This window comes from Arachis ipaensis, chromosome B02 (assembly GCF_000816755.2).
Source record: "Arachis ipaensis cultivar K30076 chromosome B02, Araip1.1, whole genome shotgun sequence".
Classification (NCBI taxonomy): Eukaryota; Viridiplantae; Streptophyta; class Magnoliopsida; order Fabales; family Fabaceae; genus Arachis; species Arachis ipaensis.
This window is the reverse complement of record NC_029786.2, coordinates 62,872,978-62,886,867: the sequence shown is the minus strand read 5'-3', so window position 1 is coordinate 62,886,867 and position 13,890 is coordinate 62,872,978. Positions and strand designations below refer to the sequence as shown.

At 36.9% G+C, this 13,890-nt stretch overlaps 1 protein-coding gene across 1 annotated transcript; it reads left to right on the top strand.

Moving 5' to 3' along the window:
- On the top strand, positions 385–4,226 carry LOC107625380 (beta-glucuronosyltransferase GlcAT14B-like). Its single transcript, XM_021115874.1, has 5 exons — positions 385–424; positions 472–1,200; positions 1,313–1,388; positions 2,061–2,176; positions 3,316–4,226. Exons 2-5 carry the CDS (start codon positions 525–527, stop codon positions 3,822–3,824), a joined length of 1,377 nt encoding a protein of 458 aa, XP_020971533.1. The 5' UTR covers positions 385–424; positions 472–524; the 3' UTR covers positions 3,825–4,226.

Genomic DNA, 13,890 nt, shown 5'->3' with positions numbered 1-13,890 from the left:
GTTTAGGGGTCAGTAATTTTATTGAATTTTAGCCAGCATGTAACCAGCAGAGAAAGATGAGCCATTGGATGAAATTTCATACCAATCTCACACTATTAAATCATCATTGATGACTATTTGATGGCTACTAATCACAAAAGTTGTTGACCCCTAGCATTGCTCTTATTATATTTTAAACACATATATAAAGAGACACATCTAAAAAATATATCTATAAAGACACTTCTATTAAACACAGCCATAAAAAAGACATTTTTATTAGACACATCCACAAAGACACTTCCATTAAACATAGTTATAAATAAGAGTTGGTAGAAGTTGTCGCTGTTGGTAACGTAGCGAGATTGATATATATATATATATGACAAATTTACAACCGGAGAAAACAGTCTGCAGCGGACACATACACATCGAGATCTCAGTCTCTAAGAAACGAGAAAAACCAAACTTGGAAACTTCGAACCACCGTTTTCCAGCTTCCCCTCAAACTTCACAAAGAAAGAAAAAAGAAGAGACCCAAAGAAATGCAAAATTCGGGTTCAACAGCAGCAGCAGCACCAACGCCACCACAATCACAACCACCACCACAACAACATCAGTGGTCTTCAATCCTCACCTCAAAACCCATTTTCTCCACCCTCTTCTCACTCAGAGACCCTAAACCCAACAACAAGCCCACCCTCCTCCTCTACACTTTCCTAGCCATCTCACTCCTCTCCATCACCTTCATCTTCTCCCTCTGCACTTCCTCATCCTCCACGGGCCCACATTCCGGGCCCGACCCTTTCCTCTTCCCGGCCCACCAGGCCCACAACCACCGCATCATCTACGACTCTACCAAGGCCAACCCTCCCCCTCCCTCCATCGCCTACCTCATTTCCGGGTCACGTTCCGATTCGGGTCGGATCATCCGACTCCTCCACGCCACCTACCATCCCCTCAACCAGTACCTCCTCCATCTCGACCCTTCCGCTTCCCACGCGGACCGCGAGCGCGTGGCTCTCACTGTCCAGTCGAACCCTATTTTTAAAGCCGCACAGAATGTTCATGTTATGGGGAAACCCGATTTCGCGTACCAGAAAGGATCCTCGCCCGTTTCGCTTGCGCTTCACGCAGCGTCGATACTGATTCGGTTGAACTTGAAGTGGGATTGGTTTGTTAGCCTTAGTGCTGATGCTTACCCGCTTGTTACCCAAGATGGTATGGTATGGTGTATTTTTTTTTTGCTGCATTTGTGGCTCTTTTTTTGGGTTCGGTTATATGAATTGGTGCATTGATTTTTATTTTTTTTTTATTTTTTGTGTATTGTCAGATCTTCTTCACATCATGTCATTCCTGCCTAAAGATATGAACTTTGTGAATCATTCAAGCTATATTGGCTGGAAAGAGTAAGCTAATGTTCAGTTTTATGCGTTTATTGTTTTAAAATTGCATTATACTCACTAGTGTAGTGCCTATTGATTCACTCTTTTATGTATTAAATATGTATAAAAATAATAAATGTTGGATTAGTTGAGTTTATAATTTAACTACTGGAATTCAAATCTTGGAAGTAATGCTTTTTTTTGTAAACTATATATAATGAAAGGTATTTTAGGAAAAAAAGTTAGACATCAACACTTTCAAAATCCTCATTATATATAGTATAGATATAGATACTCAATAGAAGTATAAGGGAAGCCTGGTACGAAGCATCCTGGATTATGGAGAGTCCGGAAAAGGACCATAGCCAAATGGATTATAATGCAGGCCATCTAACTTGGCTAATTGGCTTCAATCCATGTCTTCGAGATTATATAAAGACAACTCAATTGTTGTTTCAAAGTTCTCCTTCTGTTAATTGAAATTTAGAAGGTAGGTATTTATCATGGTTAATAGTTTCTCACCATGATCCCAAAACTAGCTTACATTATGAAGTTATTTTATATTTGCTAGTGTGTGGAAATTAAGTCTTTTTTATTGTTTGTAGTGTTTTGGAGAGGGAATTGCAATTCTCAAGTGTTTGATGCTGAATGAACTATAGTTGTGATACTTATTTTTCATAGCTTTTAATGCTGTAGGTCGAGGAGGTTGAGACCCATTATTGTTGATCCAGGCCTGTATCTTGCTGAAGGGACTGAAATGTTTTATGCCACTCAGAAGAGAGATCTCCCTAGTGCTTTCCGCGTTTTTACAGGTATGATTTTGTTGAATGCCTTTGCTCTGAGTCTGCATGTACTTTTAGCTTTTCATGTTATTGGTAATAGAGGCTATAAACTTCAACATCAATAGAAAAAGATATGATTGTGATTGTTGTTAAACAATTGACATAATTTTCACTTAAATCGTGCTTGATGTTGCTATCTTCACAAACTGCAGCATCACAGTTTTTCTGAATGCACCTAAAGCTAAAGCTTATGCTAAAATAGTGATTTCATTTCCAGTAAGGTGTATCTGGTGCAATGAAATTATGGAATTTTGCTTTCAGATACAGTAGAGGTGGAATAAAGGATAAATTAGAGTTCTGAAGGAAGCTTTGGAATCACATGGTTTCCATTTATGAACTGAAATAGTGTACCGAGAATGTGAGCTTAGCAAGATGAGCAGTAGAATCTGGTTAGAGATGAAAATTGGAAATGAAAACCATAAGCAAGTCACATACTGAAGTTATCTTGGTGCTCCGTGTACCCTACTATTAACTAGTGTCTGTTTATGTCTTTTTCAGTTTGATGTACTATCTTTGAAGGGTGATTGTCTGTTTTATCTTACATAATCCTGGCATGTTTAGGTAGTCTTCCTTGCCCCAACCATCATAAGTTACTTCTCTTAACTTCTTTATATGAGTAATCTTATCTACTGCAGCATCCTCATCTGTGATATTCTTCTTTTTGGCTGTGATTGCAGTTCACTGCCTAGAATTCTGATCCATACAACATTGCGGGTCGAAACTATGTTTCAATAAAAAAAACTTTATCTTCGGCCAATTATATTAGAGTATAGATTTTAAACTATAAATTAGCTACTACTTATAAATACTTGACATTTTAACTGATCCATTTTTGTTGCTCTTGTCCTTATCTAAACTTTACTTCAATTTCTTATCAATTTATGGGCTATTTTTGGGCTGTATCCTCAAGGTTAATCCCTCACTTTAGAGGAGCCAAATCCTTTGTTTTTGCCTTCTCTTCCGTGGTTTTCTCATAATTGCTTAAATTACTTGATATTTTTTGTACCACTTTTAAAAAAGAATTATTATCATATATATAATTTCATCTAGCAATATTCTTTTTTCTTCGGAGATAGTTGTGTTAATTGTACTAACTCCTTTTTGTGTAGGTTCCTCTTTTTCTATCCTGACTCGCAGTTTTCTGGAGTTCTGCATCTTGGGAGCAGACAACCTTCCACGGCTACTGCTGATGTATTTTTCAAACACACCCTGGTCGCTGTCCAACTATTTCCCCTCTGTTCTTTGTAATTCACGTCAGTTCAACAGGACAGTCATAAATCAGAACTTATTATATGCTATGTATGACAACCGTCACATAAGTGATCCTCGACCTCTTAATTCCAGTGATTTTGATGACATGATTCGCAGCGGAGCTGTCTTCGCTCGGAAATTTCAACCAGATGATCCTGTGCTTGATCTAATTGACCAAAAACTTCTGAGACGGAGTCCTGGATCAGTTGTTCCTGGTGGATGGTGCTTAGGTGAGTCTGGAAACAGCACATGCTTAACATGGGGAGATGCTAATATTTTGAGACCTGGCTCAGGTTCTCAACGAATTGAGAAAGCGATAGTCAAATTGCTTTCAAATGGCACTTTTCGATCGCATCAGTGTGTTTGAATGGACCGACTCTAGAACCATTTTACTCACTGTAGGTCGGTAACAGAAGAGAAACACAGCTTGAGAGAGTTTAAAAGTTGGTAAGATCGAAGAACCAGTTGCTTGGTGGTGGTCCTATCTATTGTAAATCTTGTGCCAAAGTCACGGTATGAATATCTTTTGGGTCGTCCTTTATACAAGTTAGGTGAGATTGCTGATTCCATTGACTAAGTTTCCTTTGCTAACTCGGTGGCATTTTTTGTAATTTAATTTGGTTGTTAATATGCATGTGTTTGGCTTAGAAATGTTCAGATTTGTTAAATGAAAAAACAACCATTTGTACCCATGAATTTTACGAATGATGACAAAAGTATCCATTAAAGAAGGAAACTAATGTTGTGTCCATCAAAGATGGATTTTGTATGACAAAAGTACCCAAATCTTAAATTTATGTTGACTTTTTAATAAAATTCTAGAATTACCCCCACCATTATCTTCAATCCCTCCTCTCTTTTTTTTCAAATTTCAAACACCTCCATTGCCTAAATACCCTAATCTCAATACCTAAAAACTTCAAATTACCATTTTTCTAACCTTAATCTCAATACCCTTTTTAGCAAATTTTAAATCTCTCTTTATTCTTTTCATCAATTTTACCACCTCCACCAACACTATCATCACCGCCACCGTCACCAACCGTCAGCCTCATCTTCCTCCTTCTCCATTGTCACAGCAACAACAACTTCACTCTAACTTTTAATTTTACTTCTCATCATCACTTCTCCAATCTTAAATCCTATCAACACTGTATTACCGCCATTACCATCACCACCTTTCCTCCATCACTTTCAATACAATGTCAGAAGGAGAAGCACCTTTGGATGCTAAAAATTGAAACTTTGGCAAGATCGCCTTGGTGGGGTCGCATGTGAGTAACACAGGAATCTTGCACATGATGGTGGTGATTTGGGAGAGTGAGAAAGTTAAACTTCGTTAATTATATAATAAATTTGTAATTTGTACTGTTGTAAATATAGGACTTTTTTCCATGGAGTCCATGAGCTTGAAGTGAACCTAGGAGGAGTTGAATTGCACCACAGGACCTTGCGCGCTGGATCTCGGTTCAGCCTCACTTCCGGAGCTTCTCCATCTAGCGTTGCGTGGGAACGGATGGATTGCCTGGTTGTCTTGTTGTCGTCTTTGTCATCGTCAGCGTGGAAAGATGGCGGTAGTGGTGGTTAGTAGAGTAGTAGAGAATAGAAGGTGATTAAGGTAGTGGCAATGGAGGTGTTTGAGATTTGGGAAAGAAGAGAGGAGGGGTTGAAGATAATGGTGGGGTAATTCTGGAATTTTATTAAAAAGTCAACATAAATTTAGGATTTGGGTATTTTTGTCGTACGGAATCCATCTTTAATGGATACATTAGTTTCCTTCTTTAATGGGTACTTTTGTCAGCGTTCGTAAAGTTCATGGGTACAAATAGTTGTTTTTCCTTGTTAAATCATATGAATTCTAATTTCCTTTTTTCTCGGGACTTTGGTCCCTAGTTTTATCATATAATAAGTAAACTATCATTTCTATTTATAAATATTTAAAATGTTGATAAATATATCGTAAAAAATGAAATTAATTTTGTACCTATGAAAGATAGCCTTCAGTTAACAAAATTACCTGAATTTGTAATTATTCAAAATTCTTAGACTAACCTTTTGAATCTAACCTACCCCACCAAATTCTAACTCTTCACCATCACCGCCACTCTAATTCCGAATCCTTTGCCACCATCATCCAAAATCTTCCTCATCCAACTCTCATCTCTAGCGGCTCCCACCACCGCCACCATTGCTACCACTACTACCATTGCAGCCTCCTTTCCTTTACCACAAAACTAGTTAAGGTCCACTTCAACATTTATGTTACTGCTGTCGTCGTTGTTTCTGCTCTGGTCAGTGTCGTTAACTGTCGAATCCTTGGCAGCACTAGAGAACGAGCAGACAGTTAGCCCCCAAACAACTCAGCTCTTGTGAAAAAAGGTGGCAACAACACCACCACATACGCCATTGTCGTTGTTGTTGTTGCTGCTGCTGCTATTAGTTTTTTCAGTCCCTTCCACAACCTCTCCTTCGCTAGATCTCATCCTTGGAAGCATATAGTAATCTGCTAGACCTGTGTCCACACCAAAACCGTACGATAACCGCAATAGCACAACCAAAACAACAACAACGATGATGATTTTCACAAAGACAAATAAATCAAACGAGTAAGAAACAGAAATGGTCGACAAGAAGATCTCGCGAGATGAAGTACAATATTATCAAAGCCAACCCTAAGAGCCAAAACTCTAATAATTGTCGAATCTTGATATGAATGCAAAGCGACGAAGCAAATCAAAAAATGAAATTGGAAGATTTAGAGTGTGGAAATGGAAGGAAGATCTCGTAATTGAAATTTGGTAAAAGCAGAGGAGAAGAGTGGGATATGTGATTTGAAGGAGGGTGAAAAGGAGGCGGTGACAGTGGCGAAAGCTGGGGATGAGATTTGGATGAGAAAGGATTTGAATGGTGGTGGCAAGGATTGGGGTTGGGGTGGGGGTGGTAGTGGTGGTGAAGAATTGAGAATTAAGGTAGCATAATTTAAGTCACTAACATGGTTCTGAGAACGAGATTAAAACAACTGATTCGAACCAATTAATTAGGAATTGACACCAAACGGGTCTGGTTCAAGGTAAAACTTGCTTGGGAAAGAAAGAACTGCTCAAAAAACGAAAAAAATTGTCAAATTCGTTAACCAATCAAACTTTTGCTACTTTTTAGTAGTTAATCGATTTAAATAATAAATCACAAAAAAAAATATATTTTTAAATTATATATTTTATACATAAATATATTATTTTATTTGAAAAAGTTCTATATCCATGTAAAAAATACATGGATATTATCCAAGTAACTTCCTTCACACGCGCCGTCCCTCACCCCACAGTCGTTTGTTATACACGCGCCTCATATAACGTATATAACGTAAACCTTTTCTTCGTGATAAACTTTTCTGAATGTAAACCTTTCTCAACATAAACTTTGTTCTGTTGTCGCGTTTTCCTTCTTCTTCAACCTAATAAAATTCTTTGTTCTTTGCATTATGGATCTGGATTGACTTTGACGTAATTAGCTTCGTCGTTCTTCTTCTTCTTCTTTGTTTTTTCTTTGATCTGGAGTTTTGAATTGAAACAATGAATGAATCAACTTCAAATCAGTTGAATGAGTACGATTATTCTTCGAAAACGCATCAATTTGATGAGGTTTGGATTATTGAATTTTGAATCGAATTCAATGGAATGCAATTGCTAATTTTATTTGAATTGAATTGAATGTACGAAGGTGATCTGAATCTGAATTGAATTGAATTGAATTGATACTATCTAAATTGTAGACAGAGTTGTTTTGAATTTGGTTTTGTATAATGGATTATCTTTCGTTTACTGTTAGTAACCTTTCGGTTCGGTAAGTATTATAGAATTGTTTCACCGTTAATGAAGTTTTCGGTTCACCGTGCAGACCAGCTGTGTTGTGGATGAAAGATTTGTCTCAAATGTGGGGATGATTTTTTAGATATTAGAAGAAGCTGCAAAGTTCTACAAACATTATTCCAAACTTGCCAATTTTTCTACGAAAATAAGGAATACGACTCGGGACGGAGACAAGATTAAGAATCATCTAATTGTATGCACCAGAGAGGGGAGGTGGAAATCCAAGATATCTCCAACTCTGAAGACAAATCCCTCAGCTGGGTTAAACTATCCAGCTAGGATTTATGTACACATAATGAAGGACGTTGGTGTTTGGACAATTTCCAAAGTTATTCTGAATCACTCGCATCCTTGCTGTCCAAAACCAGGCTGAGATTCTCAAACAACACAGGGAGCTTAGCATATTTGTGCATCGCACCATCGAAACCCACGAGGAAGCCAGAATCAGACCGAGCAAAACTTACCAATCATTTGTGGCAGCAGCTGGCAGCCACCGTGAACTAGGTTTTATTGAAAAAGATGTGAGGAGTTACATCATAAGGGAAGTACGGAATATTTCCGAAGAAGATGATGCCAACGAATTTGGGAAGTACCTAGTAAGAATGAAAGAGAAGAACCAAAATTTCTTCTTTGAGCTCAACCTTGAAGGCGATCACTGCATTAGACATGTATTCTGGGCCGATGCAAGAAGCAGGGCTGCATTTGAGTATTTCAGAGACATGGTTTCATTTGACACCACCTATAACACAAATAGGTAATCGGTTCATTCAAATATATTTTGATGTTCAGTGCATGTATATATTTCGGTTCACTACAGTCTGCTTGTTATTTATGCAGGTACAATTTGGTTTTAGGTTCTTTTGTGGGCATGAATCACCACGACCAGTCGACACTTCTCGGATGCGCGCTGATAAAAAATGAGGACATCCAATCATTCAAATGGCTATTTGAGTGTTGGCTACGTTGCATGGGAGGAAAGACACCAAAAGGTATTCTTACCGATCAATGCGCATCGATTCAAAGGGCAATTGAGCTGTGCAGGCCAACAACAATTCACCGTTGGTGCATCTGACAAATTATGAAGAAGATCCCAAGCAAATTAAACGGCTACAAGGGACACATTGATATTGAACAAGAGACGAGTCATGTTGTTTGAAACTCGTACACAAAAGACGCATTTGACAAAAACTGGAACGATTTCCTTACAAAGTATTGCCTCGGAGGCAACAAGTGGGTTTCAGGTAATTGAGGTTTCAATTCGAATTAATGCTCATATCTTTTTTTCCAAAAGCATGCACTGTTTTCGGTTCACCACACCTTATGGGTTCGGTTTGTTTTGCAGAGCTATATAAGGATCGGCATATATGGATTCCAGTTTACTTGGATCACCACTTCTGGGCCGGAATGAGAAGCACACAAAGGAGCGAGAGCATGCATTTATTTTTCAACAAGTTCATTACACAGAATAGCTCCTTGAGACAATTTGTGAAGTAATACGGCAATTGCCTAGGAAGCAGAGAGAGAATTTGATGCTGCAGATTTTCACACCCTGATACCGTGCGTAACAAAATCAGCGATAGAGGCACAGTTTCAGCATGTATATACCCATGAGAAGTTCAGGGAAGTTCAAGCTCAATTTAGAGGTAAAGTGAACTGTATCACAAGATCAATGCATTCCACCCTAGGTTTCACAACATATGAAGTCATAGAGCAGGTTTCCAACTCCACATTCCACAAGTTTGTCGTCACCTACGACGCAGTATCATGAGATGTGAAGTGCCATTGCTTGCTGTTTGAGTCTAGGGGCATATTGTGCCACCATTCGCTAAGCGTCCTAAACTTTGAGCGAGTGAATAACGTGGCACCGAAATACATATTGGAACGCTGGAGCAAGAAGATAAAGAGGAGACATACACACATAAAAAATAGCCAAGATGAACCTCTATTGGAGCCGAGAAGTAAGAGATTTGATGAATTGGTGTTTCGGTCGCACAATATATGTGAATTTGCATCAGAGTCTGAAGAGTTGACCGGAATTCTATGATGAATCCATATTTGACGATATATTTTGCTTTGATTTAAGTGGATTTCATCATACAAACCCACATTTATTCATCAAAATAACATGCTTTTGTGTTTTCTCGCTAGATTGTGCCTAAATGTAAAAATATGCTATTTTGTACTTATTTTAATCACTTTTATCCCATTTTTATGCCATTCGATGCCATGACGTGTTTGTTGAGTGATTTTAGGTCCTAAAGGCAAGTTTGACAAGGCAAAAGTGGAAGGAAGCATGTACAAAGGGAGAAAGCATGAAGAAAACAAAGGAGAAGCACACATTGGAGTGTGCGTACGCATGAGAGCCACACAGACACAGCCATGTGTGCGTACGCACAACCGCCTGTGCGTACGCACAAGAAGAAAATCAGCATGTGTGTGTACGCATACACCTGTGTGTCCGCACACGTCCCAGCACGTGACTCACTTAATGGAAATCGCTGGGGGTGATTTCTGGGCCTCCAGAGCCCAGTTTTTGGACCTTCTGAAGCTGATTCTTCCCATATTAAACAAGGCCTCACTCTATGTGAAAGGGTGGAGCAACTAGGGTTAGATTTTAGTCATGTAGTTCATTTTCTAGAGAGAGAAGCTCCCCCTCTCTCTAGAATTAGGGTTCTTTATTTTAATTTCTTGTAATTTCTACTTTTACTTCTTGTTTCTATTTACTTTTCCTTGTCATTTATTGTTATTGCTTCTTTGTTCTTCTTCTTCATTTCTCTTATTATTTCCTTTATTTTGTCATTTTTATGTTTTATGACACTCTTGTTATTTTAATTTACAATTAATACAAATTTATGTTTTATGCTCATTTATTGCTTTTCTTAGTTGTTGTTATCATTTTCTTGCTTTGGTAGCTTTAGAATTTATTTAATGAATTTTTAATATTATTTTAGTTTCATGCACACCAAGTGTTTGATAAAATGCTTGACTTAGTTTTCACTTAGTTTTTCTTAACTCTTGGCTTGAAATTGGTGACATTGGTGATCTTTGAGTCATTGATGTCCATTCTTGTTTGATATATTAGAGTAGTTAGTTGATTTGGTCTCCCTTGACTCTGTGTGACCCCTTAGTGTTGACATAGGACTTAGGGATTGAAATTAACTATGCCTATTTGACTTATCTTCAATGTAAGGTTGACTAAGTAGGATTAATTCTTCATAATCATTATGTGTTTGTGGTCAATGGCTAGGATAGGTAACTTTAACTCTCAATTACTTGCCAAGAGGTTTTCTTGCATTTTAAGTTTCCTTTCCTTGCAGTTAATTGCTTTGACTTTTAATTGCTTTGATGTTTAATTTCTTGCATGTTTAATTTTCACACTCTTGGTTGAGAAACTGGGTGTTTGGGTGGAACTGAGTTGTGGATGTCCATTTCGCATTGTATGAGAATGGTTAATTGGTTTGGTTTCCATTGACGCTAGTCTTTCACTAGGTAATTAGTGAGTTGACTAGGACTTATGGATTGAGATCAATTACGCCTTTTGACTAATTCTCAAGGAGGATTGACTGATTTGGATTGATTCCACACAATTGCTATGTTTGTGGTCCATAACTAGGATAGGAATCCTAAATTCCCCAATTCTTGCCAAGAGTTGCCATTTACATTCCTTGCATGCTCATTTACTTTCTTGCTATTTATATCTCTTGCTCTCTTGCTTTCATTCTCAATTCTCCATGCTCTCTAATAGCCAATAATTGTACATTTTATTGCAACTCCTAGGGAAGACGACCCGGGAGCTAAATACTCTCGATTATTTTGTATTGGATTTAATATTTGATCTTGAGAATTCATTGTTGGTTTGGACTATGCTACCAACGAATTGATGCTTGTTTTGATCGATTCCAAACCTTAACAAGAATCCTCGTTATCATTCTACACTGAGCATTTGATAAGGTCATGGTGGAGATGGAAGAATATCAAGAGAGAAGCAAAGAAAAAAGTTTGTTAACACACAAAGAAGCGGCATTAAGCAATGTGAATGACCTTCAAAGCCCACCACGTGTCAAAACAAGAGGTCGGCCCTAGAACAGACTTGGATCAAAATCTGGAAAAAAAGATCTCAAATGCCATGAAGAAAAAGAAAGATACAGCTCCAAGCGAGGGAAAATTGACTTGCTTTTGATTAGTTAAAAATTCAATTGTTCATTTTGCTAATATATAATTAATTATGTCTTTTGTAGTTAAACCTTTTAGACTCTGCATCATTGATTCAGTCAAGCTCCACTCTTTACAATGTACCAGATATGAATTATCCAAGAGAGGATTGTACAAGTTTTAGCTTTTATTAATGTAAATTTTTGTTCATCCATGAGCAAATTTCGGTTCACCATGGTTATAGCAGGGGTAATTTCTGACTGTTGTTATTGTTTAATGAATAGTCACTTTTTTTGTGAAATTCTATATTGATATTTGCAGTTTTTTGATTCGGTGTATTAATTTCTAAGTTGAATAATTAGAATTTGTTTTGAGAAACGGGAATCAGGGTTTAGTATTCAGGATTTAGGGTTTATGATTTAGGGTTCAGGGTTCAGGGGTTTAAGGTTTAGTGTTAGGCTTTAGGGTTTTAGGATTTAGAGTTTAGGGTTTAGGGGATTATAGATTAGGGTTTAGGGTTTAGGATTTTAGGGTTTAGGGTTTAGTGTTAGGCTTTAGGGTTTTAGGGTTTTAGAGGTTTATGGGTTTAGGATTTTAGGGTTTTAGAGGTTTAGGGTTCAGTGTATTTGAAACTTTCGGTTCGGCTAGTGTATTAATTTCGGTTCACTGTGTTTCTTGGTGTTTCTAATATATTTGTAAATACACTGATTGCAATCACTGAGAACCTGAAATAAAACAACAGCCAGATAGTTCCAAGAGATTTATAAATTAACATCTCAGATGAGTACATTGAATACATTGAAAAAGTTATTGATATTAAGATTAGATACATAGATTAGCATTTACATTAATATTCACATATATACATTATTTTTTTAAATAAGTTAAACAAAATATTGTCAAATACAACTAGTGAATCACAGTATATCTTATTTACTATCTAAATCTCCATATGTGAATTTACAATAAGGGCTGGAGAGGGCAGCAGAAGGCTTTGACAGTCTTATTGCTTTAGATTTCCTAATCACTTGCTTTCTGATTTTGTTCATTTCATGCAACAGAAGATTTGGACCATATTGGTACCTGAAGTCATCAATCTCTTCCTACATTTCAATTGAAAGGAATTAGTTACATAACAAATGAACTCAACTAAAATAAGAAAAGAAAGAAGTTTATTAATTTAGAAAGTACTTACTTGTGTCCAAACTCTATATTTATATCTCTTCCCGCTCTTGATCTTTCGTGGATCGATTGTTTCAAGCCATTTCATGACGTATATTCCACAATCATAGCTAAGCAAGAATTGAATATAATACGATTAATGGTATACAAAATAAAATAAATTAAATATAGGACTATAGAAGAGAAAGATTCTTACTCTGTACGTTCACCATTCAGTTGGATATACTCTGCTTCTTTTCCCAGCCCATCTTCCATTAAGAGTTTCGCCCCAGCGTAAACCCTCATCTGAGAAATTATTAATCCCTGAAAGGGACACAAAAAAAAAAAAGAAGCATAAACAGTGAATCGAACTCATTTCATATACTAAATTATTTGAATAATTTACAAGAAAATAACTTACAACAAATTTGTTCAGCATCACTCTTGATTCAAGTATATGTTTTTTCGGTTTATTGATAGGATCAAGCACATAGAATTTCTTTTTCTTGACATCAGCAATCCACAACCACCAATGAGCTCCGTTACAAATTGGCACAAATAGCTGAATTGTGGGTAAATGATAGAATATTTTAGTGGAAACAAATAACAAATGAGAGAATTATTGAAGAATGTTTATAAATTACAACTTACAAATGGATGCGAAACAAGTTTTCTTTTGTCAAGAAACTGGCGGTGGTGGGCATACTGCTCAACATCAAACCGGTATGCCTTGTTTGTCATTTTATCAATGTACTCCACGCCATGTGTTCCCAACATAAAATTCTGCAAAACGAAGATCAGTTAAATCAAATTTTCACCCAACCGAACACAATTCATATGCTGAATATGACGTGAAAAATATTCATTCATGAAGAAAAAAGTTTTCTTCATGCAAAAGAACTCAACAGAACACATAAGAATCAGGTGAACCAATATTAACATTCTGACTGAACTGAACAGGAATCAGCAGTGAATAAGAAATTTAGCTTACCACAATATCCAGTGGCACAATATATATTTGTTCCTAATACCGCTAAACTTTGATTTGGTTGAGAATAATGCTATATATACTGACAAACTCTGATTTCGTGATTTATCTTGTGCTTATTTTAGGGGATTTTACCGCCTTTTCCCACATTTATTCAATGAAATAGCATGGTTTTGTAATTCTCCCTTGAATTGTGCTTAAGTGTAAAAACATGCTTTTTAGGCCCTTAAATTGGTGATTTTGATTCACTTTAATTCCATTCG